We start from the raw sequence: 27,682 nt of genomic DNA, 5'->3' as shown, positions 1-27,682 counted from the left end.
GAGCAGACACAGTACTTTGAATTCATACCCGATTATCAGGCAAATGAAAACAAAATAATTTCTAAACCATAGTTGTTATGACTGTTACCTGGCATAGAATTTTGGAGTTCAATCACTCACATATTTTATGCTGAAATAGACTCAGTTATTCTAAAGTAATGTGTACTTTGCTTGTGAACACTTTTTTGTCCCTCTGTATGTTGGCCTACCTCTAGTTAAAGTATAAATAAGTGTTTTTTTCTTTTTTTTGTGTGTGGTGGTTTTGGGGTTTGGACTTGGGTACTGTCCCTGAGCTTCCTTTGCTCAAGGTAAGTGCTCTACCACTTGAGCCACAGTGCCACTTCCAGTTTTTTTTTGAGTAGTTTATTGGAGATAAGTGTCTCATGAGGACTTTTTTGACCAGGCTGGCTTCAAACCATGGTCCTCAGATCTTAGCCTCCTGATTAGATAGGGTTACTAGGGAGAGCCACCAGCACCCAGCTCATGAGCTTTTTTGATCCAGGCCAGCACTCTACCTCTTGAGCCACAGCTCCACTTATGGATTTTTGGTCATTAATTGAAGAGTCACAGACCTTCCTGGCCAAGCTGGCTTTGAACTGTGATCTTTAGATCTCAGCCTCCTAAGTAGCTAGAATTACAGGCATGAGCCACAGCCACTGGCAGACCAAGATCTTTTTACAGCTCTCAATGTCAACAGTTAAACCAAAGTAGTCTGATACCTTTCTACCACTACCAAAATGCTTCTAAACAATATGCATCTAACTACTGGTGTCTTACTGTGTTTTCTTTATCTCTGCTTTGCTATATGGAATGCTATTCATTGTCATGTTTGTTTCTTACCACTATCTATTGCCTGTTACATACATGAGGAATACCTAGGATTACAGATGTGAGCCACCAGTGCCTGGCTGAATATATGTTCTTAATCAGCAAAATAAAATTACTTGCTGGGGCTGGGAATGTGGCTTAGTGGTCGAGTACTTGCCTAGCATGCATGAAGCCCTGGGTTCGATTCCTCAGTACTACATAAACAGAAAAACCCAGAAGTGGTGCTTTGACTCTAGTGGTAGGGAGCTAGCCTTGAGTAAAAGAAGCTCAGGGATAGTGCCCAGACCCTGAGTTCAAGCCGCAGGACTGGCCAATAAATAAATAAATAAATAAATAAAATTACTCGAATTCAAAAGTATTTATTGAATGACTTTTCTAAGTGTCAGTCATTTCTAGGTACTGTTTGGGAATTATAGTCTCTAAAATGACATGCCAAAAGTTTGATTAGATCTGTATTTCACACCCTTGCCTCTCTTTTTTTTTTTTTTGGTCAATCGTGGGGCTTGAACTCTGGGCCTAGGCACTGTCCCTGTGCTCTTTAGCTCAAGGTGAGCACTCTACCACTTGAGCCACAGCTCCACTTCTGGTTTTATAATGGTTTATTGGAGATAAGAGTCTCACAGACTTTCCTGCCTGGTCTGGCTTTGAACCATCTCAGCCCTCCTGAGTAGCTAGGATTACTGGCGTGAGCCACTGGCGCCGGCTACACCCTTGCCTCTTTAAAGTCTTGGTTTCTTTTCCTTCTTTTTGGGGGGTTGGGGTTGGGGTTGGGGTTGGGGATGGGGATGGGGATATGGGGATTTGAATTCAAGTCCTCATGCTTGATAGACATTCTATCACTTGAGCCATTCCTCCATCCCTTAAGTCCTAAATATTTTCATCCTAAATCCCAGAGTATCGGATTCTTACTTGTCCTCACTGGTTAACTTTGACAAGTACTTTCCTAAACATAAAGGTTAAAGAAAGAAATAGGGTTTCACGATTCATTTTTTTCTCTCTCCTAAGAATCATATCCAGAATGATGGCTCGAGATAGATTTACTTTTTTTTTGAGTTTAAAGAGAGCCAAGGGGCAGTTTCTGAGTATTCTGGGCCTGAAATAAGATATGTTAGCTCATCAAGAGGAGCAGCAGCAGATAATCACTACAAATAACAATTTTCTCAAGTGTTGACATTGCTTTGTTCTGAACGGAGAGCTTGTATAATCTTCATAGTGAATTACTGAGCTATAAGGCTGAGATATGTGCATAGGAGACCCAAGAAATTTGTATTTGGAAAATGTCACATGCTCTCAGTTACTAGCCAAGCTGTCATTAAGGAACACACATTACTGCTTTCTAAAGACACATAGGACTGATTGCTAATCAGGAAGTTAACCAGTTTGCTGGTACATGATGTTGTAGTGCGTTTCCTATGCTTTTTTTGTGTGTCAGTGTTAATGGCTTGAACTCAGGTCCTGGGTGCTGTCCCTTAGTTTTTTTTTTTTTTTTTTATTATTGTAAAGATACAGAGGGTTACAGTTACATGAGTGAGGTAATGAGTACACTTCCTCTTGAACATTGTTACCCCCTCCATTGTTTTCCCCCTACCATCCCCTCCCTCCCTCCCTTCCCCGAGGTTCTTTTTTTTTTTTTGATTGTGATTAAGTGATTACATAATTTCAAAGTCACAAGTTCATTCTAACTTCCCTGGAGCAAATTGTCTACCACAGTCTGTAATATATAACAGTGTTCACATGTTATATACCATATTTGTGATCAGCAGCATGGGGATATTTAGTAGTGGTTCAACCAGATGAGCGGGAGTTCTTTGTTTCTTAAGTCCTGTTAGTTTTGTCGTATCACCTAACATTTTGGATTTAGCATCCACTTATCAGGGAGACCATGTACCGTTTGTCTCTTCGTTCTTGGCTTACCTCGCTCAATGTGATTCCTTCTAGCTCCATCCATTTCCCTGCAAATGCCATTATTTTGTCATTTCTAATGGCTGCATAATATTCCATTGTGTATAGATACCACAATTTTTGGATCCATTCATCTCTGGTGGGGCATCTAGGTTGTTTCCATATCCTAGCTATTGCGTGTCCCTTAGCTTTTATGCTCAAGGCTGTCACCTAACCACTAGAGCCACAGCTCTACTTCTGGCCCTTTGGTAGTTAATGGGAGATATGAGTCTCAATAGACTTTCTGGTGCTCTCTTTGAACCTCAATCCTCTGATCTGAACCTTTTTTTTTTTTTTTTTGTCAGTTGTGGGGCTTGAACTCCGCCTGGGCACTGTCCCTCAGCTCTTCAGCTTAAGGTGAGTACCCTACCACTTGAGCCACAGCACCACTTCCTGTTTTCTGAGTGGTTTATTGGAGATAAGAGTCTCACAGCCTTTCCTGCCCGTGCTGGGCCTTTCTTGCCTGTGCTGGCTTTGAACCACAATCCTCAGGTCTCAGCCTCTTGAGTAGCTAGGATTATAGGTGTGAGCCACCAGTGCTGGCTTGATCTGAGCCTTTTAAGTAGTTGGGAGTATAGGCATGAGCCAGTGATGCCTGGCTTACTGGATTTCTTTCTTTCTTTTCCTTTCCATCCCTCCCTCCCTCCTTCCATCCCTCTCTCCCTCCCTTCCTCCCTCCCTCCCCTTCTCTTTCTTTCTCTCTTTCTTTCTCTTTTTCTTTCTCTCTTTTTCTTTCTCTCTTTCTTTCTCTCTCTCTCTTTCTTTCTTTCTTTCCCTCCCTCCCTCCCTCCCTCCCTCCCTCCCTTCCTTCCTTCCTTTGTCATGGGGCTTGAACTCTGGGCCTGGGCTCTGTCCCTGAGCTCTTCAGCTCAAGGCTAGCGCTATACCATTTGAGCCACAGTGCCACTTCTGGCCTTTTCTGTTTATATAGTGCTGAGGAATTGAACCCAGTGCCTCATGTATGCAAGGCAAGCACTCTACTGCTAGGCCACGTTCCCAGCCCCTTTATTTCTTTTATAAATGAAGTGAATGAAAGTGAGATGTGAATAATCCTCACAAAATTGTCTTTTCCTTTATAGTTATACTATCACTGATAAATCCAAAGACAAAGAAAAATATTCCTCATGTATATAACAGGCAATAGATAGTGGTAAGAAACAAACATGACAATGAATAGCATTCCATATAGCAAAGCAGAGATAAAGAAAACACAGTAAGACACCAGTAGTTAGATGCATATTGTTTAGAAGCATTTTGGTAGTGGTAGAAAGGTATCAGACTACTTTGGTTTAACTGTTGACATTGAGAGCTGTAAAAAGATCTTGGTCTGCCAGTGGCTGTGGCTCATGCCTGTAATTCTAGCTACTTAGGAGGCTGAGATCTAAAGATCACAGTTCAAAGCCAGCTTGGCCAGGAAGGTCTGTGACTCTTCAATTAATGACCAAAAATCCATAAGTGGAGCTGTGGCTCAAGAGGTAGAGTGCTGGCCTGGATCAAAAAAGCTCATGAGCTGGGTGCTGGTGGCTCTCCCTAGTAACCCTATCTAATCAGGAGGCTAAGATCTGAGGACCATGGTTTGAAGCCAGCCTGGTCAAAAAAGTCCTCATGAGACACTTATCTCCTATAAACTACTCAGAAAAAGTTAGAAGTGGCACTGTGGCTCAAGTGGTAGAGCACTAGCCTTGAGCAAAAGAGGCTCAGGCCCAGACCCTGAGTTTAAGCCCTAGGACAAGTGAAAAAAAAAAAACCCAAACCAAAAAACCCAAAACAAAACAGGTTCAGCACCTAGGCCCTGAGTTCAAGCCCCATGACTAATGAGAAAAAAGATTTTCATCTTTCTTATATTTATTTTTATTTATTTATTTATTGAATGCATATAAGTTTTTTTTGTTTTTTTTGTTTGGGGTACGGTTGTGGGCCTGAACTCTGGGCCTGGGTGCTGTCCCTCAGCTCTTCAGTTCAAGGCTAGCACTCTACCACTTGAGCCACAGTGCCCCTTCCGGCTTTTTTCTTTTTGCTTATGTGGTGCTGAGGAATCGAACCCAGGGCCTCATGCATGCAAGGGAAGCTCTCTACCACTGAGCCACCTTCCCAGCCCCTGCATATAAGTATTTTAATTTTTGAGTATCTTTGTATGTACATCACTATTTTCAGGCTATGAAATTCAATTAACACCTAAAGTTTAGGCTTATATTTATTTTTGTTTAATTTTTTATTGTTAAATACTAAAAGTGATATACAGAGGAATTATAGTTCATTATATTTCATATTAGGCAGCACTGAAGATGAGGTATCTCCCTAGCATAACTCCTGCTCTCTGAATACTTACCTGGGTCCGATCTTAGTGATACTTTGAATCCTTTGGGGGAATCATATTTCTATTTGACTGCTAGAAAACTTAGCTTCTCATCTGTAGGCAGCTAGTAGTTAATATATAGAAACTGTGGCCTGCACTCTGTTCAAATCACTAGACATCCTTGTTTTCATTTAAAGGTAAAATTCTCACCCAATATGTTTTTTAAACCACAGATTCTCAGGTTGGCATTGGTGGCTCACTTGTGTAATCCTAGTTACTCAGGAGGCTGAGATTTAACAATAACAGTTCATGCCTGGGCAAGAAAGATCATGTCCAGTTAACCACCTAAAAACCTTAAATGGAGTTTGGGCTCAAGTGGTAGAGCACTAGCCTTGAGCAAAAAAGTGAATAGACAGTACCCAGGCCTTGAGTTCAAGCCTCAGTACTGGCATAGAGAGAGGGGGGAGGTTGGGGGGGGGAAGAGAGAGAGAGTGAGAAAGAAAAACTGGGGGAAAAAGTGGTTGGAGGGTGTGGCTCAGTTGAGAGTGCTAGCTAATGAGTCAAAGTGTCAGGTATAAAGTCCCAATCCTGGTCTTGGCCATAAAAGAAAAAAAAAAAACAAACCTTTGAGTTCTTCAAATTGATCTTTTTTTTTTTTTTTTGTTGGTCGTGGGGCTTGAACTCTGGGCCTGGGTGCTGTCCCTCAGCTCTTCAGCTCAAGGCGAGCGCTCTACCACTTGAGCTACAGCACCCACTTCCTCAAATTGATCTTTCTTGATTGCTTAACACATTCCCAGGGCTTCTGATCTCACTGAAGGTACAAGGTCAGGTGTTGGCCACTAAGACCCGGCAGGACTGAATCCCTGCTGAACTCACTGACTCTCCTTTAATCCTCTTCATACTCTGCTTTCATTACACTGAGGTTAGCTCATCTTCTTAATGAAAACTGTTTCTGTAGTGGGTGAGCCATGGTAGATGATTACAGCTACAGGATGGATTTATTTATTTAGTTATTTTAAATCTAGCTTTTGATGGCAAGATATGAGGGCTATATAACTCGACTCACCCCTTGTGCACACCCACATTTGTTAAACATGTCTGAATGCACTCCAAGGGTCCATCAGTGGATGGGTAGATAAAGAAATGTGATCACATATATACACACAGTGGAATATTACTCAACCTTAAAATAGGAAATTTGGTCCTTTAGCAAAATATGGATGAGCCTGGAGGACATTATGCTGCATGAAGTAAGTCAGACATGTAAATACAACTTAGCTTGATCTCACTTACATATGTGGAATCTCAAAATTATTCAACTAGTTGAGCTACAGAATAGAATGAAAGGCTGGTGAGGAGGGAGGTAGTGAAAGTTGCGGGCCAGGTGGTTGGAAATGGGGAGTTGTTGGACAAAGGTAACAGAAGAAATAAGTTTTAGTGAGGCATTGCACAGCATTTTTACTTAATAATACTGTATTGTATAGTTCATAGTTTTTTTGTGTTTTGTTTTTTGTTTTTGTGGTTCTGGGATTTGAATGTAAAGCCCTATGCTGCTAGGCAGGCACTTGAGCCAATCTAACAGCTTCTTTTTTTTTTTTTTTTTCTTCTTGCATTGACCATTTTCAAATGCCTGGGCTATCCTGGACAGTGATCCTCCTATTTGTGCTTCATTTTGTCCCTGGGATGACAGGTGAGTAACACCATTGATTAAGATAATCTTAAAACTGTTTTTTGTTTGTTCGTTATTGTGTTTGTTTTGTTTTTCTTTCCTCTCAAAGCTGGCATTCTGCCACTTGAGTTACACCTGACCCCTGTCCCCCCCTCCTTTTTAACCTAGAGTAGCAAACCATGATCTCTCTCTCTCCCTTCCTTCCTTCCTTCCTTCCTTCCTTCCTTCCTTCCTTCCTTCCTTCCTTCCTTCCTTCCTTCCTTCCTTCCTTCCTTCCTTCCTTCCTTCCTGTCTGTCTTTCTGTCTGTCTTTCTGTCTTTCCCCCGTAACATGGGGCTTGAACTCTGGGCCTGAGTGCTGTTCCTGAGCTCTTCAGCTCAAAGTGAGTGCTCTATCACTTGAGCCACAGCACCACTTTGGTTTTCTGGTGGTTAATTGAAGATAAGAGTCTCATGGACTTTCCTGCCTGGGCTGGCTTTGAATTATGATCCTCAGATCTCAGCCTTCTGAGTAGCTAGGATTACAGGCGAGAACCACCAGTGCCTGGGGAAATCATGATCTCTTGATCTCCACCCTCTTAATAACCAGGATTATAGGCTTGAGCCATCACACCTGACTAAAGAGTTGTTTTTTCTAATGTTCAGAGTTAAAAAAAGTATTCTCGGTGATAGATACATTCATTAGTTTTTCATTTTGTATACATCTATCACAGCATCACATAAAGAACAAAACATATCTGTCAATCATATCCCTAAGGGGTACAGTAATTGCCACTATACCCATATCAGTGCTGCTGTACCTGGCTGGTAAAAGTGTTGAATACTTGTACAGTTCCCCCTGAGAATTAAATTCACTGACCATGCTGTTGTTCCATCCTAGTGCATTTTTTAGCCATTGTTTGAAAACCACAATCATTGGCCTTGTACCCATCCATCTCTCATATTTTTGTCCCTTGTGAATCAACTGAACTTCTTTAGTACCTTCCTTTGGACTAGCCAGTATGAAACTTTGTTCCTCATCTTGGTCTGTCTTTTTTTTTTTTTTTTTTTGGGGGGGGGGGGGTCCGGTTGTGGGGCCTGAACTCTGGGCCTGGGCGCTGTCCCTCAGCTCTTCAGCTCAAGGCTAGTGCTCTATCACTTGAGCCACAGTGCCACTTCCGGCTTTTTTCTTTTTGCTTATGTGGTGCTGAAGAATTGAACCCAGGGCCTCATGCATGCAAGGCAAGTGCTCTACCACTGAGCCACCTTCCCAGCCCCTGTCTCTTATTTTTGTGTGCAGTGCCCTCTAGCGGGTACCAACTACTATGCTAGGAGTATAAACCAGGAGCAAAGAGATATTTTTCTTGAGTTCTTTTTTTTTCTTGTTGTTGTTGATTGTGGGGCCTGAACTCTAGGTGCTGTCCCTCAGCTCTTCAGCTCAAGGCGAATGCTCTACCACTTGAGCCACAGGGCCACTTCCAGATTTTTCTGCTTATGTGGTACTGAGGAATCGAACCCAGGGCCTCATGCATGCAAGGCAAGCACTCTACCACTGAGCCACCTTCCCAGCCCTTGAGTTCTTTCTTTTTGATCAGTCCTGGGGCTTAAACTCAGGGCTGGGGCACTGTCCCTGAGCTTCTTTTGCTTAAGGCTAGCACTCTAAAACTTGAGCCACAGTGCCATTTCCAGTTTTTTCTGTGTATGTGGATTGAGGAATTGAACCCAGGGCTTCATGCATGCAAGGCAAGCACTCTGCCACTAAGCCACATTCTCAGCCCCTGAGTTTCTTGTCTTTCCTTTAACTTCTTTCCAGCTTCTCCCTCTCCCCCAAGTATAATAGAAAGTGAATATAAATAGTTTCATATCACTAGCTGCCTTTTGAGGTTTTCTATCTGTTTACTTCCTGTTTTCTGTCCTTGAAGTTTGCTCTCAGGATTGGTTAGCTTATATTTGCCCTGTCCTCCAACACCATTAGTAAAGTAATTGTGGGACAAGGGTTCTACTTTGGGTCTCAAAGAATAACCAATTTTCCCAGAACCATTTGTTGAAGAGACTTTTTCTCCAATGGATATTCTTTGTCAAAAATTAGTTGGTTATAGCTGTGTGGTTTAATTCCTGAGTCTTCTCTACTGGTCCATTGGTGTTTGGGTTTGTTTTTATGCCAGTACGATGCTATTTTTGACCCTTCCGGAGTATTTTTTTTTTTTTTGGGGTCCGGTCGTGGGGCCTGAACTCTGGGCCTGGGTGTCGTCCCTCAGCTCTTCAACTCAAGGATAGCGCTCTACCACTTGAGCCACAGCGCCACTTCCGGCTTTTTTTCTTTTTGCTTATGTGGTGCTGAGGAATGGAACCCAGGGCTTCATGCATGCAAGGTAAGCGCTCTACCACTGAGCCATCTTCCCAGCCCTGGAGTATTTTTTAAATTAATTAATTTTTGCCAGTCCTGGGGCTTGGTCCTGGGCACAGTCCCTGAGCTCCTGTTTGCTCAAGGCTGGCACTCTGCCAGTTGAGCCACAGCACTACTTCTGGCTTTTTCTTGTGATTAATTGGAGATAAGAGTCTCATGGCCTTTCCTGCCTGGGCTGGCTTGGAACCATGATCTTTAGATCTTAGCCTCCTGAGTAGCTAGGGTTACAGATGTAAACCACCAGCACCTGGCAGGAGTATTAATTGTAATCTTTAGAGAGACTTTCAAAGGTTAAAAAAAAAAAGTTTGAAATGTACATGGTAAATGGTTAATTTCTTTGTCCTTTAGCTAATTTTATAAATTAAAGCACATTTCCAAGAATTACACAAAGATAATCATTGCATTTTGTAAATAATAGTGATATAATTAGTACTAATTCAAGACATTACATAGAAACCTGTGAAGCAGTAGCATCATTTCATTATGTGTGCTGGGCTCATGTACATTCAACTATCTGAACAGCCTGCAAATAGAGAAAGTACCATGAACTCACTAAAATAATGATTAGTGATCTTTTCCCCTAGCTTCTGCATTTGTGAACTTTTCAAATTTTCAACAATGATGACATACTAATTTTAATTTAATGATGATGAGAAGGTAAGATACATTTATTTAGAATGTAGAACACCAGTAGAAAAAAGGTCACAGACATCTCAATAATAGATAATGGATAATACACAGAAAAATAAAATCTCAGTAATTTCTTAGTTTTTAATTTTTTTGTATTTCATAAAATACATTTTATTTATTTATTTTTTATTTTTTGGGTCCAGTCGTGGGGCCTGAACTCTGGGCTTGGGTGCTGTCCCTCAGCTCTTCAGCTCAAGGTTAGTGCTCTACCACTTGAGCCACAGCGCCACTTCCGGCTTTTTTCATTTTTGCTTATGTGGTGCTGAGGAATTGAACCCAGGGCCTCATGCATGCAAGGCAAGCGCTCTACCGCTGAGCCACCTTCCCAGCCCTATAAAATGCATTTTATTAGGGATGAGCAGAGCATATACTGTGATTCATACTTAATGAAAATACATTAAAAAAGTAAATGGCAGCTGGGTACTGGTGGCTCATGCCACTAGCTACTCAGGAGGCTGACCTCTGAGGATCATGGTTTGAAGCCAGCCTGTATAGGAAAGTCTCAGATTCTGATATCCAGAAGTGGAGTTGTGGCTGAAGTGGTAGAGCACTAGCTTTGAGCAAAAGGAGCTGAGGGACAGCTCCCAGGTCCAGAGTTCAAGCCCCAGGACTGGCAAAACACAAAAAATAAAACAAAACAAAAAACAACCAGAGCCACACTTCATTGGAATTAATAAAGTAATTCAAGGCTGAAGCACTTTTGAGAATGGTATGACAATTGTATATTGGAACTTTTTAACAGATATGAGCAAGGTTGTATATTTTAGAAGAATAAGAAGGATGTACCAACCTCTTTTCACTCCCCCCTCTCCTGTCTTTCAGGGAAAAAAAATGGTGATATGAATGACAATAACCAAAATAACGTAGCCTGTATGGTGATGCATGCCTGTAATCCTAGCAGACAGGAGGCTAAAGAAGGAGAATTGGGAGTTGGAGGTCAGTATCTGCTATATAGCAAGACCATCTATACAAACACTAAGCTTACTGTTTATTTGGTAGGTAGGCACTGCAAAGCACTTTATCTGAATTTCTGTGCTTAATAATTGGGAAAGAGGTTCAATAATGGCCATTTAAAAAACTTACAATGGTGTTAAACAGAAAAAAATCCCTACTTAGTTTAAGCACATTCAAGTCGAGCTAAGCAAGCTCTGTAGCTCTGGATGCTTCGGGTGGTTAATGCCCTCTAGTGGCCATTATAGGAAATTATGAATTTAATATATTAATAAACACAAACGCCTATTGGAGAGTAGCTAAGCAATGTTGGCCTGGGAACCTGAAGTCCTAGGTGTGTCCAGTGAAGTGTGATCATCTTTGTTATTGTTAAATACCCACTTTTGCTGGAAAAGAGCCAGTGAATTCAGAGCTATTGATATGTCAGAATTCAATACAGAATGGGTCTGGAACATAGAAATTGATGAGTATTAACCTGGGCAGACAGTCACTGTCTATTTTTCATTTAAACATGAGGAAAGAGCTAAACTCTTAACTCATAGTAGCCAACACTAAAGACATGAAAGGAATTTAGTCTATGTAAATTTGGAAGTTTCAGAAGTAATTTTTTAAAATATAGAAATAGGATCGTATTTTATCAAATTGTAAAGAACTGGAGTTCGGTAAATAGGAACTATGCCACATGAGCCACAGCCCATGTGGCTTTACCTTTTAAAAGATTTTAACAAAGGGAGAAGTCAGCACTGGCCAAGATGAAGAAAAACACCTTCCCTTTTAGAACACCTCAGTCATTTGTGAAACACGGAAATTTCTTTATTTCAGTACTAGAGGAATTAGAGTAGGATCTCAGGCTTACTAGGTTGGTGTACTACCGCAGTGCCATGCCTCTAGTCCCAATTTTTGCTGGTTATTTTTAGGATAGTCTCTCCTGCCACATAAGCCAGTGCATGAGCAGCAGTCTGCTTACTTTAGGTTTCTTGTTGCTGGAATTACAGGTATACATCATCATGTCCAGCTTTTCTCTGTGGAGATGAAGTCTCATGGACTTTTCTAGTCCAGACTGGTCTGTAATTGAGGTCTTCCCAATCTCAGCCTCCCAGTTAGTTTAGGATTACATGCAAGAGCCATTGGCACCTGGCATATTATCATTATCATTGCCATTATCATCATTATTATTGCAGACTACTGTTGTTGTTGTTGTTGTTATTTTTTGCCTATTCTGAGGCTTGAACTCAAGGCCTGGGCTCAGTCCCTGAGCTTTTTTGCTCAATGCTTTTGTCCTACTAGTTGAATCATAGCTCCACTTCCAGCTTTTTGGTGGTTAATTGGAGGCAAGAGTTTCTCAAGTTTGTCTGCCTGAGCTTGCTTGAACCATGATCCTCAGATCTCAGCCTCTTGTGTAGCTAGGATCACAGGCATGAGCCACTGGTATCTGGCTCAAATGTATATCTATCTATCTATATATATATCTATATATACACACACGCACATACACACACATATATGTGTATGTATACATATATATGTATATGTATATATATGTGTATGTATATATGTATATATTTAATTATTTTTGTGCCAGTCCTGGGGCTTCAACTCAGACCTGGACATGGTTTCTGACACTTTTCTTTGCTCAGGGCTAGCACTCTACCACTTGAGCCACCCTTTTTTTTTTTTTTTTTAAATGCTTAATTGGAGTTAAGAGTCTCATGGACTTTTCTGCCCAAGCTTGGGTTCAAACCACAATCCTCAGATGTCAGCAACCTGAGTAGTCAGGATTATAGGCATGAGCCTGGTGCCTGGCTAGGATTTTATTTTATTTTATTTATTTTTGTTGGTTGTGGGGCTTGAACTCTGGGCCTGGGCACTGTCCCTGAGCTCTTCAGCTTAAGGCGAGTGCTGTACCACTTGAGCCACAGTGCCACTTCTGGTTTTCTGGTGGTTAATTGGAGATAAGAGTCTCATAGACTTTCTTGCCTGGGCTGGCTGGCTTTGAACCACGATCCTCAGATCTCAGCCACCTGAGTAACTAGGATTACTACAAGTGTGAGCCACCAGTGCCCTGCCCTTCTGGTCTTTTTATTTCCCAGCCCAGCCTCCATGAGGGGATCAGCTCTCTACTCCACACCCCTGCCTTGTGCTGTGTGCCACAGGCCCAAATACACTGACTGTGAGGTGAAACCTCTGAGACCGTGAGTCAAAAATAAACTTTTCAGTTGACTCTCAGTATTTGTCACAATGATAGAAAGCTAGTAAGTACACCAGGTGTTCCCTGTCTTATAAATATGCTCAGTTACATCTTACAGTTTTTGGAAGGGTGAAGATAATTTTCTAGGAGAAGTGCTGCTAAACATACCTTTCCTGTGTTTTTGTGTTTTTTTTTTTTTTTTGTGTGTGTGTGTGGCTTTTTTTTGGGTGTGGGGTGGGGTGTTCCAGGGCTTTAATTCAGGGCCTGGGTGCCATCATTGAGCTTTCCTGCTCAAGTCTAGCACTCTACCACTTGAGCCACAGCTCCACTTTTCATTTCATTCAATTATTTATTTATGGTAGTTAATTGTAGATAAGAGTTTCACAAACGTTTCTCCTATTCTTTTTTTTTTTTTTGGGTCCGGTTGTGGGGCCTGAACTCTGGGCCTGGGCACTGTCCCTAGCTCTTGAGCTCAAGGCTAGTGCTCTACCACTTGAGCCACAGCGCCACTTCTGGCTTTTTATTTTTGCTTATGTGGTGCTGAGGAATTGAACCCAGGGCCTCATGCATGCAAGGCAAGCGCTCTACCACTGAGCCACCTTCCAACTCCCTTTTCTCCTATTCTTGAAACTTCATTTGGTCTAAGAGCTAAGAGGTCACTTTAGAAACCTTTGATACTGCTGTCTGTGTCTTAAGGAAATCCCAAATAAGCATTATTTTAACTGGGATTACAACTTGGCTTTATTCTCTTAGCAATTCTCAGTTAACTGCTTCACTTCTCCCTCTTGGGCAAACAGAATCACACATGCTCAGCACTTGCTGTACTACTCTCCGTAGCGCATCTACACTTCTTTTTTTTTTCTTTTTTTTTGGGTCCGGTCATGGGGCCTGAACTCTGGGTCTGAGCGCTGTCCCTCAGCTCTTCAACTCAAGGCTAGCGCTCTACCACTTGAGCCACAGTGCCACTTCTGGCTTTTTTTCTTTTTGCTTATGTGGTGCTGAGGAATCGAACCCAGGGCCTCAGGCATACAAGGCAAGCACACTCTACCACTGAGCCACCTTCCCAGCCTGCATCTACACTTCTTTTTTTTTTGGGGGGGGGGGGGGTCCAGTCGTGGGGCCTGAACTCTGGGCCTGGGTGCTGTCCCTCAGCTCTTCAGCTCAAGGCTAGCACTCTACCTTGAGTCACAGCGCCACTTCCGGCTTTTTTCTTATGTGGTGCTGAGGAATCGAACCCAGGGCCTCAGGCATGCAAGGCAAGCGCTCTACCACTGAGCCACCTTTCCAGCCCGCATCTACACTTCTTAATAGCCACAAAATATTCTGTACCATGGAATACTTCAGTTGAATTCAGACATTTCTCATTGCCTGCTTTTTTGTTGTTACTATTAAAAATATTACAATGAACATTCCTTTTTGGGGGGAGGTGGACATGGGGCTTGAAACTCAGGCCCTGGGCACTGTTCCTAAGCTTTTGTGCTTAAAGCTAGTTCTCTACTACTTGAGTCACTCCTCTCCTACCAGCTTTTTTATTCCTGTTTCTTTGGGTTAAATTTCCAGATTTTCAAGTGGAAGAGCATCCATAGTTTCACAATACAACATTCTTAGATTACTTTCCACACACAAACTTGACAATGCTTATTTTCTCCTTCAGAGTGAAATAATTACCACACTTGAAAGTTTTTGCAGCCAGGTGCTGGTGGTTCACTCCTGTAATCCTAGCTACTCAGGAGGCTGAGATCTGAGGATGACAGTTCAAAGCCAGCCTGGGCTGGCTCCAATAAACCACCAGAAAACCAGAAATGGCACTGTGGCTCAAGTGGTAGGGCACTAGCCTTGAGCTGAAGAGTGCAAGGACAGTGCCCAGGCCCAGAGTTAAAGCCCCATGACTTACAAAAAAAAAAAAAAAGTTCTTGCCAAATTATGGGTAAGAAAGGAGATCTTATTTTAGCTTTATTTTGCATTTTTCTGTTAGTGAGAATGAGTGCTGTTTCTGGGCATTTTGAATTTGTTAATGTGTGAAGTGGCTGTTCATACCTTTTGTACATTTAAAAAAATTGAGCTGCCTTTTAAAAAAACTTGCAAGAACTCTAGGTAGTGTACAAATTATCCCCGTGTCTGTTAAAGACATTGTAAATCTTTCTGCAAACCATTTATTCTTTGACTTTGCTTACGGCATTTTTTTTTATGCGACAAGAAAACTTTAATTGTACATAGCAGAAGTATAAGCATATATTTCAGGAAAATTTTATTACACAAATATCATTTGCACACAAGTTGCTAAAACAAAATTAATGGCTTAATGGTGCAAAATGCAATTCTAAACATGGAGAGCACACGTCAGCCCTTGCGCCCACCCCGCCTTTGGCACTGTGCTGCAGCTGTTTACCCAGCACGCAGGACTGTCAGGCCAGCATCAGATGTTCTTCCTGTTCTTCAGTCGACAGATTGCATATACTTATTTAGTAGGTCTTCCTCCTTTTTTTCTTCATTCATGTAGGATTCAGAGTCATTTGAAGAAATTGGCTGCATGTCCAGTCTGCCTGATCTTCTGAAAATCTTCATTGATTTACATCTTGTTTTGGACACATGTCCATTTTTTAACCCCTCTTTGTTCCTCAGGGAGCGCCAAAAGGAATGCTGTAGGCTCCCTTGGGGTGCAGCCTGGGTGCAGGACAAGCCCTTCGCCAGTTGAAGGCGCCCTGTGGTGGCAGCGGAAGGCTGTTTCTGTGAACAGCGGCAGCAGGGTGCGCCTGGCTCCTGCGAGCTGTAATGAATCACTTGCATGTACTGCCTTTTCATCAGCATCCGCAGATAGCTGGAGTTGCAGATCTTTGCGATGCTATAGAGGTAATGCTTCTGGCTCACAGTGAGGTATGGATGCTTTAGGAAGCAGGTATGCACCAGCGCCTTGGGGATGTGAATGGTCTGCAGGAGGGGCGTCTGCCATAACTCGTGCAGCATGGCCATGTGTGAGGTCATCTTGTGTCTATCTTTAATTCTTTCTGTACTTTTGGCATTCTGGTAATATGAATGTTCAGCTGATCGGTGGCTGCCACTCTTGGTCTTGGCCCCGAGGGGCCCCTCAGCCTGGCCCAGCATCGCCTTGCACCTGGTGCCGGCGCAGGGCTCCTACGGCATTTTTTTGTCATTTCAAAATATTAATTTAGCTAGATGTTGGTGTTTCATGCCTTTCATCCTAGTTACTCAGGATGCTGAGATCTGAGGATAACAGTTTGAAGCCAGCCTGGCTAGGAAAGTCCGTGAGATTATCTCGAAAAAGTGGTGTTGTATCTGAAAGTGGTAGAGGACTAGCCTTGGGCGAGAAAGCTCTGAGAATGTCTAAGCCCTGCATTCAAGCCCAGGACTGACAATAAATAAATAAATACATAAATAAATAGTGTTTATATAGTTGAGTATGTGATTTTTTTCCTGTCATAAATTATAGACTTGTATAAGAATTTCTTCAACTCTTAAGTTACACATAATTTCCTACATTTTTCAAAGTGATTTTAATTCCATTTTTCAGTCTTGAGATAATTGTAGTTTATATGCAGTTTTGTGGACTCATGTATCCTTCAGATCCTAACATCTTAAACCATCATATAATCTTACCATCATTTCATGTCAGGTAAAAAATACATTTCTTTTTGGACAATGTCACATCCTCCCCTGTCTGTGTACCCCATGTTTGGGTGGGTTCTTTGTTTGTTTTTATTTTTGTTTTTGCCAGTCCTGGGGCTTGAACTCAGAGCCTTGGCACTGAGCTTCTTTTGCTCTACCACTTGAGCCACAATGTCACTTCTGGCTTTTTCTGTGTAGAGTACTGAGGAATTGAAGCCAGGGCTTCATGAATGCTAGACAAGCACTCTACCACTAAGCCAGGTTCCCATCCCCTCCCCCCCCCCCCCCCCCACATTTAGTTTGTATGAGAAACTGACAAATAATTTTATAGAGTTGGACATTTTACATTCCCACCAGAAGAGCAGGAATGATCCAGATCTCCACATTCCTAGAAGCATTAGTGTTATCACTATTTTTATGTTAGCCATCCCATTTTTTATATACCATAGAATTAATCATTTTAATGTGTGAAACCAGAACTCCAATACTCATTCCTGCTTCTGTAAGTCTCTGACAATTGGGGACTTATTTTTAGATATTTCATGTGCATTGAATTGTGTGATATATAATGTTTAATATTTGGCTTCTTTCACTTAACAAGAGTTTTGAGGTTCATCCATGTTACAGTAGCTCATATCTGTCATAGTGACCTTCTAATATATATTTCAGTTGTGCAGTATTGCTTAAAACAAGTAAGACTGAGTAAGAACTAGCTTTTAAAAATGGATTTCTTGTGGGTGACAGTGGCTCACGCCTGTAATCCTATCCACTCTGGAGCCTGAGATCTGACAGGAAAGTCCGTGAGACTCTTATCTCCAGTTAACCACCAGAAAACTGGAAGTGGCGCTGTGGCTCAAATGGTAGAGCACGAGCCTTGAGCTGAAGAATGAAGAACACCCAGGCCCAGATTTCAAGCCCCATGACCAATCCCCACAAAAATGGATTTCTCAGTCAGATGGTGGGCTGACACCTAGCCAAACAAGCTCAGAGAGTGAGAGGCCCTGAGTTTAAATTCCAATACCAGCAAAAAAAAAATCTATTTCTCTGTTATTTTCCTATTTACAGTTTTAGTGACTTCTGGTCTTTATCTTCTTTTTTCTTTGTATTTATTTGTCTGTTTTCCTAGTGTCTTTTTTATATTGTATTTTAAATTGCTATCAGTAATTTATTTATTTATTTATTTATTTTGTTCATGGGACTTGAACTCTGGGCTTGGGCGCTGTCCCTCAGCTCTTTAGCTCAAGGTGAGCGCTCTACCACTTGAGCTACTTCACCATTTCTGATTTTCTGGTGTTTTATTGGAGATAAGAGTCTTATGGACTTTCCTGCCCAGGCTGGCTTTGAACAGCGATCCTCAGATCTCAGCCTGCTGAGCAGCTAGGATTACAAGTGTGAGCCACTAGCACCTGGCTGCTATCAATAATTTGAGAGGATTTCATTGTGGTAATTCTATACAGGCATACAATATACTTTGAACATATTCCCTTCATTTTATTTCCATTCTTCCCTTCTCCTCCTTTTTTCAGTCTTTAATAGATTTTATTACTTTACCTTCTTTTTTTTTGGGGGGGGGGGGTCCGATCGTGGGCCTGAACTCTGGGCCTGGGCACTGTCCCTCAGCTCTTCAGCTCAAGGCTAGCACTCTACCACTTGAGCCACAGCGCCACTTCCGGCTTTTTTCTTTTTGCTTATGTGGTACTGAGGAATCAAACCCAGGGCCTCAAGCATGCAAGGCAAGCGCTCTACCACTGAGCCACCTTCCCAGCACCTTATTACTTTACCTTCAGTATGCATACATATACACATGTGTAACATAGATAGATACATATAGATATATATGGAGAAAGAGAACTTCATTCCTCTTTACCCCTTAGTGTCCTTTCCTTTCCTCCCCTTCCTCTAATTTTGCCCAGACCTCCATTTTTACATTCATGCCCAATCATTATTACTTTCATCATTATCATAGTTTTAGGTCTATGTTTCACAAAATGAGCAAGAACATGTGATTATTTTGAGTTAGAAACTTAGATTATGGATTTGAGATCTTTCTTCTTTTCATCTATAAATGTTTTGTGCTATAAATTTCCCTCTCAGCGTTTTTAGCTGCATCCACAAATTCTTGATATGTTGCACTTTTCATTCTGTTCTAATGATTTTTTATTACCTTTTACATTTCGAATTTGATCCATTGATGTAGGTATGTTGCCTGTTATTTCAAGTGTTGATAGAATTTCTTGTCTCCCTGTACTTTTCTAGTTTGATTTCATTATGGTGAGATAATATTTTAAGTTAAAGTTTAATGCCCTACAACAGATCAACAGTAGTTCAAGCAAATGTAGTACATATACATAACTGAATTTTACTCATCTATTAGAAAGAATAATGTTATGCCATTTGCAGGGAATTGGATGGTTGGACCTAGAACAAATTGTGTCAAATGAAGTAAGCCAGGCTCAGAGAGACTTGTTTTCTCTCATGTGGAAGCTATATCTAAAATACAACTATGCATAATAACATATATAGAGCTTAATGTGTTTACATATAAACAGATTAACTAAAGGAGGGTATACTTAGGGAAGGAATTCTCTGAACAACTAAAGTATATATATATATATATTTTTTTTTTTTGGGGTCCGGTTGTGGGGCCTGAACTCTGGGCCTGGGCGCTGTCCCTCAGCTCTTCAGCTCAAGGCTAGAGCTCTACCACTTGAGCCACAGCGCCACTTCCGGCTTTTTTCTTATGTGGTGCTGAGGAATCGAACCCAGGGCCTTGAGCATGCAAGGCAAGTACTCTACCACTGAGCCACCTTCCCAGCCCGAAACTATTCTTATTTATTTATTTGTTTGGGGGGGTCTGGTCGTGGGGCCTAAACTCGGCCTGGGCGTTGTCCCTCAGCTCTTCAGCTCAAGGCTAGCGCTCTACCCCTTGAGCCACAGCGCCACTTCGGGCTTTTTTCTTATGTGGTGCTGAGGAATCGAACCCAGGGCCTTGAGCATGCAAGGCAAGTACTCTACCACTGAGCCACCTTCCCAGCCCGAAACTATTCTTATTTATTTATTTGTTTGGGGGGGTCTGGTCGTGGGGCCTAAACTCGGCCTGGGCGTTGTCCCTCAGCTCTTCAGCTCAAGGCTAGCGCTCTACCCCTTGAGCCACAGCGCCACTTCCGGCTTTTTTTTTTCTTTTTGCTTATGTGGTGCTGAGGAATCGAACCCAGGGCCTCAGGCATGCAAGGCAAGCACTCTACCACTGAGCCATCTTCCCAGCCCCTCAACTAAAGTATATTTATCAAAAAGAATACCAGGAAACAGAAACATGTGTTTTGGGAGGGTCAAAAGGGGGTACAGGAATGAAGGGAGGAATGGTGAGCAAATGTAGTTGTTGTATTCAATATACACTATGTAAAAAATGAACTACATAACGTGTGGGTAGGGGAAGACTTAACATTGTCAAGAAGCATTGTACTCACAACTTGACTGACAAAATTGTAACTCCTTTATAACAAGAAAAAAAGCATCAAAGCTTGTTTAATGACCTAAGAGATTATTCTTTCCTTGGATTTGATGCACCTATCTCTATTCATCTGAATCCCTCCATGCAGTAATTGGAAAAATAAACATTTGTTAATTTTAAGTCTAAGAATTACACTCTTGTAATCTCTATCTCTGATATAAGTCTAAAACTTATATGTAATCTCTATCTTCTGTAGTTAGTTATTAAGAAACCATTTATTCATTCTGCTGCAGTTTCTTAGTTGCATTTCACATAGTTGTCTGTAGGTGGCAGCAAAGCAACACAAAAAGAAAAACAATTTTTTCCTCCTCCTTTTGTGTTTTAAAGAAAGATGCAAATGGGTGGATTTCTGCTGCTTTGAAAGCTGGAATATTCCCTTGGAAAATAACCCTTTTAAATGTCTTTACCAGTTTTAGAGATAAAAAAATATTTTAAGCGGCCTTTTAAAAATTATTAGGTTGAATTCACTTTTATGTGTTTTTATTGGTTATTTTTCCCCGTAATTTATTTTTTCATCTTCATTTTTCATATTCTTATTGGGTATTTTAAAGGATATCTGATTTTTCATTTTTATTATTATAGAATAAAACATGTATATATAACTTTTCTACACATAATACACACACATATATATATGCATACATACACCTATATATAAAATTAGAAATGTCAGAAACATTGTAAGGAGAAAAGCAAACCTACATGCTACCACTTTTAACATTCTGATATACTTTGCCCATTTCTACAGTATTAGCATTTTGGTGAGATATTTGGAGATTAAAATTACATATTTTATCTAGCTTTGCTTCCAAGTTTTGAAATGAAATCAATATCAGATCCTCTCTATCTCACTAAGCTTTTTTCCTTTAAAATTATTAAAGATTTAAAAATAACATTTTTATAGATGGTTGATTTTCTTTTTTGGCAGTACTGGAATTTGAACTCAGGGCCTCATACTTGCTAGGCAGGTGCTCTACTACTTGAGCCACACTCAGCCCTTTTAATTTGTAGTTAGTTTTCTTTTCTTTCTTTTTTTTTTTTTTGTCGGTCATGGGGCTTGAACTCTGGGCCTGGGCGTTGTCCCTCAGCTCTTCAGCTCAAGGCGAGCACTCTACCACTTAAGCTACAGCGCCACTTCTGGTTTTCTGGTGGTTTATTGGAGATAGGAGTCTCACGGTCTCTCCTGCCGGGGCTGGCTTTGAACCGTGATCCTCAGATCTCAGCCTCCTGAGTAGCTAGGATTACAGGCGTGAGCCACCAGCGCCCGGCTGTAGTTAGTTTTCTGATAGGATTTTGATTTTAGGTTTGCCTGGGATGACAAGCACACACTACCAATGCCAGGCTTTTATAAGGTGAAATGAACTAGTACTTTTAGCTCAGGCGGTCTTGATCCATGATCTTCCTGCTCTCTGCCTCCGAGTTACCTAGGATTACAAATATGAACTATTGTGTTTGATTTTTTTTTTTTGCTAAGGGACTTTTTAATAGTTATTATAAAGGTGATGTACAGAGGGGCTACAGTTATATAAGTCAGGTAAAGAGTACATTTCTTTTTGGACAATGTCACCCCTTCCCTTATTCTCTTTCTAGTTTTTCCCTCCTGTCCCCAAAAGTTGTATAGTTCATTTTCTAGTGAGTATGAACACTGTGTTTGTTTACCCTTTGTCTCTCTGATTATTTTTATATTTATCCTTCCAGATCATATTTGAATAACTGTCAGTACCTCTCCCATTTAGGATTTCTTTAGATTTATGTTGTTTGAAGTCCATATATTAATTTGAGAAGAAGTTACATCCAAAAATACAGTATATTCCTTTCCATACTTTATTCTCTCCAGTAAAGTTTTGTTACTTTCTGCATTTAAATGCAGAGTATTTCTTCATAAATACATTTATAACATTTTCTGTTTTCCTCAGTGACTAGAATGGTTTGACAAGCAGTGGGGAAATGATTGCCCATTAATTTGCTCTTGTACTGAATGAAATGATTAACATATCTTTTTTTTTTTTGGTCCGATCGTGGGGCCTGAACTCTGGGCCTGGGCGCTGTCCCTCAGGTCAAGGCTAGCACTCTACCACTTGAGTCACAGTGCCACTTCCGGCTTTTTTCTTTTTGCTTATGTGGTACTGAGGAATCGAACCCAGGGCCTCAGGCATGCAAGGCAAGCGCTCTACCACTGAGCCACCTTCCCAGCCCCACATGATTAACATATCTTAAGTTTGTGATCCAGTACTCATTGGCCTTCATTTTGTTGTTGTTGTTGTTGGTGGTGGTGGTGGTGGTGGTAGTGGTTTTGGGGCTTGAACTCAGGGCCTGGGTGCTGTCCCTGAGCTTTTTCACTCAAGGCTAGTTAGTTCTCTACCACTTTGAAAACTTCCAGTTTTCTGGTGGTTAATTGGAGATGAGAGTCTCATGGGCTTTCCAGCCCAGGCTGGCTTTGAACTGCGATCCTCAGATCTCAGTATACTAAGTAGCTAGGATTACAGGCATGAGCCACCAGCGCCAGGCTTAGAACTCATTGGAACTTTTGCAGTAATACTTGTTTATTATTGACACACTGGGCAAAGGGAAAAGAAGAAAAAGAGTCTTTTCTAATCTCAAAACGTGCTGTCAACTGTATAATTCCTTTGTATTCTTTTTGGATTTCTTAGTGGTTATGTATATATATATATATATATATATATATATACACACACACACACATGCACCCATTTTTTTTTGTTCATAGTCATGTAATTACAAATGGAAACATGCTTCTAAAAAAAAAAATCAATGTATACTGGGCGCCAGTGGCAGAAAAAGGCACTATGAGACTCTTATCTCCAATTTACTACTCAAAAAGCCAAAAATAAATAAAGCTGTGGCTCAAGGGGTAGAATGCTTGCTGGGCATATAAGCCCAGAGACAGTGCTCAGGCCCTAAGTTCAAGGCCCTGGACCAGCACCCAGAAAAAAAAAATAGTGTAGAAAATGTATAAAGATATAGAAGAAAAAGTGCAGATTTTTGTCTTCCACAAATTTAATTCTCTGTAGCCCCATCTCCAACTAATAGTTCAGTAGTTAAATATGCAACTTTGCAGCACCCTGTGTGCTGTGCTCGAGCGTGCTCACCCCACCCTCTCTGTCTCTCTCTCTCACACACACACACATACATTTTGTGGTCTAATTCTTATTTACTTAATATTATATTAATCAATTTTGTGCCAGTCCTGGGGCTTGAACTCAGGGCCTCGGCACTGTTCCAGAGGTTATTTTGGCTGTTATTTATTTATTTATTGTTATTTATGTTTTTTAAATAAGTTTTTTATTGTGAAAATACTGTACAGAGGGGTTACAGTTACATGAGCAAGATAATGAGTACATTTCCTTTCAAGCATTGTTGTTTCCTCCTTTGTTTTTCCTACCATCCCTTCCTTCCCACCTCCCCAACTACCACCCCCCCCCCCGCCTAAATTGTAAAGTTCGTTTTTAAACATAGCGTCTTGTGCATCTCATTATTGCAATGAAAAAGTATATTTCTGTGATTGAAACCATCCAGCCTGTGTTGATTTGCTATAGCAGCTCTACCAAACTAATACATCTGCCCTGACAGAAAGACAAACAATCCTATCTTGTTTATACTTCCTTAGGATGGAGTCTGACTCTTGTCTCCTTGCTTTGGAGAAAGCTTTGTTCAGAAACGATATCCTGGAATAAAGATTGGCTGTTATTGTTAAAGCTAGCACTTTAGCACTTGAACTATAACTCCACTTCCGTTTTTTTCCTGATTAATTGGAGATTAAAGTGTCTCATGGACTTTTCTTTGAACCATGATCCTCAGATCTCAGCCTCCTGAGTAGCTAGGGTTACAACCATGAGCCGCTAGCATCTGACCTCTTGGTTATTTTTTGATTCTTTCATATTTGTATGAAAAGAATACATTGAATACCTATTTAGTGTTAAGGTTTCTATATAGCTATTAACGTTTATAATTATGCTATTCAAATTCCTGTTACCACTAATTATTGTTTTTTTTCCTACTTGTCTATGGATTTGGGAGAAAACAATTCATTTTGAGTGTCTGCCACATGGTTAATTGGAGACAGAATCTCACAGACTTTTCTGCTCAGCTGACCTCAAACCACAATTCTCCAAATCAGCCTTCTGTGTCTCTAGGCTTACAGGTATGAGCCTCTGGTGCCCAGCTAGCTTTAGGACAATTTAGTAACTTCAAAAGATATCCCATCAAGTTTAGCTATCTCCTCTCTCTAATTTGACCATACTCTCAGCCTAAGGATACCACTAATCTTTTTTTCTGTCTATATATTTTCTCATTTTGACATTTTATTTTATTTTTTTGTGTGCCAGTTCTGGAGCTTACTCAGGACTTGGGTACTGTCCCTGAGCTTCTTTTGCTCAGGGCTCACGCTCTAGTGCTTGAGCCACAGTGCCACTTCTGGCTATTCATTGGTGATAAGAGTCTCATGGACTTTCCTGTCGGGCCTGGCTTTAAGCCATAGGACTGATTCTAGACATTTTAGACAAATGGAATATAAAGCATGTAGACTTTTCTGATAGGTTTGTTTGACTTAGCATGATCTCCTCCAGGTTCATCTAGCTTGTAGCTGGGGTCAGTATTTACATACTACCTACCATCTGATGAAATATTTTGATAGTTTTTTACCTTTTAGCTATTGTAAATAATGCTACCTGGATCATTTCTGTGAATTTTTCTTTGTGGATATGTATTTTCATTTGTTTTGGGATTTATAGCTAGGAGTAGAATTGCTGGGCCAAATACTTCACATTTCCAGAAGTTGCCAGGCTGCTTTTAAAGCAGCTGTACCAGTTTATAGTCTCACCACTAGTGTGAAAGATTGCTGATTTCTCCACATGCTTGCCAACAATTATTGTATTTGTATTTTTTATTCTAGCTATCTTAGTGAGTAAGAAGTGGTCTCTGATTGTAGTTTTGATTAGCATTTCCCTGATGACTAAATGATGGTGTTTATCTTTTCATGTGCTTTTTTGATATTTGTAAATCTTTGGAGAAATGTTTATTCAGGTCTTTTACACATTAAAATGTTTTTTTTTTTATTATTATTAAGTTGTAGGAGGTCTATGTAGTCTAGAGATGAATACTTTATGAGATAAATGGTTTGCAAATATTTCCTTTCTGTGGGATGTCTTTCACTTCATGTCTTTAAGAATAAAATCTGTAATGTTTGTTTATCTTATCATTCCTGTGAGATATTTCAGATGCTGGAATAGATACAAAATTCACATATACTTGCAGATAGAGAAATTCCCCAACTCATATGTAAGGTTAAGTAAGTAAATATGTTTCAATGTCAGGAAGAAAAAGTTTGACCTTTATAGTGGCCACATACTAGTTATGAATTTTTCTTACTTCTTGGAGCCTAGGCTCCAAGATGAGCATAGATATAGATTTAGAATGAGCATAAAATGTAATATTTAAGAATGATGTCATCAAAACAGAAAATAAAAAGAAGTGTTGTAGGTGTAGAGAGATCTGAACACTTGGCAGTGGTGGCTGAGAATGTAAAATGCTATAGCTGATGTGGAAAACTGTATGGTAGCTCCTCAAAAAGCAAAAATAAGATTTTCATATAATTCAAAAATTCACTTCTGGGCATATACCCAAAAGAACTGAAATTGGGATCTCAAAGAGACATATTGGCTAGGTTCCAGTGGCTCATGCTTGCAATCCTAGCTACTCAGGAAACTAAGATCTGAGGTTGGTGATTTGAAGCCAGCCTGAATAGAAAAATCCTCAAGACTCCATCTTCAAAATAACCAGCAAAAAGTTGAGTGGGAGGCTGGCTCAAGTTGTAGAGCCCTAGCCATGATCAAGAAAAGCCTAGGTCCTGGGTTCAAACACAGTTACAACCAAGGGGAGAAGAAAGGACGGGCTGGGAATGTGGCTTGGTGGTAGAGTGCATGCATGCATGCATGCATGTATGCCTTGAGTTTGATTCTTCAGTACCACATAAACAGGAAAAGCCCGAAGTAGTGCTGTGACTCAAGTGATAGAGTGCTAGCCTTGAGCAAAAGAAGCTCATGGACAGTGTCCAGGCCCTGAGTTCAGCCCCAGAACTGGCAAAAAAGAAAAAGCAAAGGCATGTATGCACCCATGTTCACAGTATCATGACTTTAAATAGACAAAACAGGAATGACTCAAATATCTGTCAGCAGACTAATATATAAGGAAAATGTAGTGTGTATATATAAGCAATGGAATTTTACCCAGCCTCAAAATGCTACAATGTGGGTGAACCTTGAGCAGACCATGCTAAGTAAAACAGGCCAACCACAGAAAGACAAACACCGTATGACTTTAATGATATTTTTTACTTTCAGTGGTCAAGATCACAGTCATGAAGTGGCTGCCCAGTGGTAGGAGCATGGTGCTTATTGCTTAATTCGTATGGTCAAAGGAAAAAAGTGAGTAAGAGGTAAATTTTATATGTGCATTTTACCACATTTCTTTTTTTAAAATTTTTATTTATTGTTATTTTAAAGGTGATATGTACAGGAGGATTACAATTACATGAGTGAGATAATGAGTACATTTCCTTTCATACAATGTCCTCCTTACTTCCAGTCCCTCCTTCCCATTTCTACTCATCATTTATTTTCCTTTGAAGGAAAAATATTTTAATTTTTTTTTTTTTTTGGGGTCCGGTCGTGGAGCCTGAACTCTGGGCCTGGGCGCCGTCCCTCAGCTCTTCAGCTCAAGGCTAGCACTCTACCACTTGAGCCACAGCGCCACTTCCGGCTTTTTTCTTTTTGCTTATGTGGTGCTGAGGAATCGAACCCAGGGCCTCAGGCATGCAAGGCAAGCGCTCTACCACTGAGCCACCTTCCCAGCCCCAAAATATTTTAATTTTGATTAAAAAATATAGTTTATTCTTTCATATGTTTGTTTTGGTTTTTGGTATTGTAGCTAAGAAACCATTGGGTAATTCTAGACCAGGAAGATTTCTTCATATGTTTTCTAATAAGAATCTTAGTTTTGGCTCTTACATTTAAGTTTTCCATTATGAGTTAATTTCTTTGTAAGGCATAAGGAAAAGACGTGGACCTATTTCATTCTTTGGCATGTGTCAGTTGTTCAGCAGCATTGATTGAAAAGACTATATTTTCCTCCATTGAATTGTCTTGGCGTACTCTGTTGAAAATCAGTTCACTATAATGTGAAGTTTATTTATGGATTAGCAATTATAATACATTGATCTCTATGTCTGCCTTATACCAGAATCATTCAGTATTGACTACTGTGGCCTTATAAAAAGCTTTTCCTTGATCTGTATATTATATTAATTGATTTTCATATCTTGAACCATTACTGAAGTAAACCCTACTGGGATATGGTGAATAATTTTTTTTTTTGCGTGTGTGGCTGCCTGGGGTTCCAGCTCTGGGCTTGGATGCTGTTCCTGAGTTCCTTTTTGCTCAAGGCTACCACTTTGAGCCTCAGTGTCACTTCCAGCTTTTTCTGTGATTAATTGGAGATAGGAGTCTCACGGACTTTCCTGCCTGGGCTGGATTCGAACTGTGATCCTCAGATCTCAGCCTCCTGCATAGCTAGGATTATAGG

The 27,682-nt window shown here is 40.6% G+C and overlaps 1 protein-coding gene and 1 long non-coding RNA gene across 4 annotated transcripts in view; one reads left to right on the top strand and one right to left on the bottom strand.

Moving 5' to 3' along the window:
* Positions 1 to 15,353: 15,353 nt before the first annotated feature.
* On the bottom strand, positions 15,354 to 16,102 carry LOC122098266 (protein FAM216A-like). The gene is given in 2 exon segments (XM_042668698.1): positions 15,354 to 15,393; positions 15,395 to 16,102. Coding segments are annotated over 2 exon segments (696 nt in total). The 5' UTR covers positions 16,051 to 16,102.
* Positions 16,103 to 23,544: 7,442 nt separating this feature from the next.
* LOC122098264 overlaps positions 23,545 to 27,682 on the top strand; it is a 93,161-nt gene continuing 89,023 nt past the window's right edge. For 2 of the 3 annotated variants that reach the window (XR_006145703.1, XR_006145705.1), the window contains exons 1-2: positions 23,545 to 24,245; positions 26,443 to 26,537. This is a non-coding gene — a long non-coding RNA (uncharacterized LOC122098264). The remainder of the gene's footprint in view (positions 24,246 to 26,442; positions 26,538 to 27,682) is intronic. The other variant, XR_006145704.1, reaches the window with a different exon arrangement.

The sequence above is a fragment of the Dipodomys spectabilis genome, unplaced genomic scaffold (assembly GCF_019054845.1).
Source record: "Dipodomys spectabilis isolate Male_0828 unplaced genomic scaffold, ASM1905484v1 ptg000468l, whole genome shotgun sequence".
Lineage (NCBI taxonomy): Eukaryota > Metazoa > Chordata > Mammalia > Rodentia > Heteromyidae > Dipodomys > Dipodomys spectabilis.
This window is presented reverse-complemented; position numbering and strand designations above follow the sequence as displayed.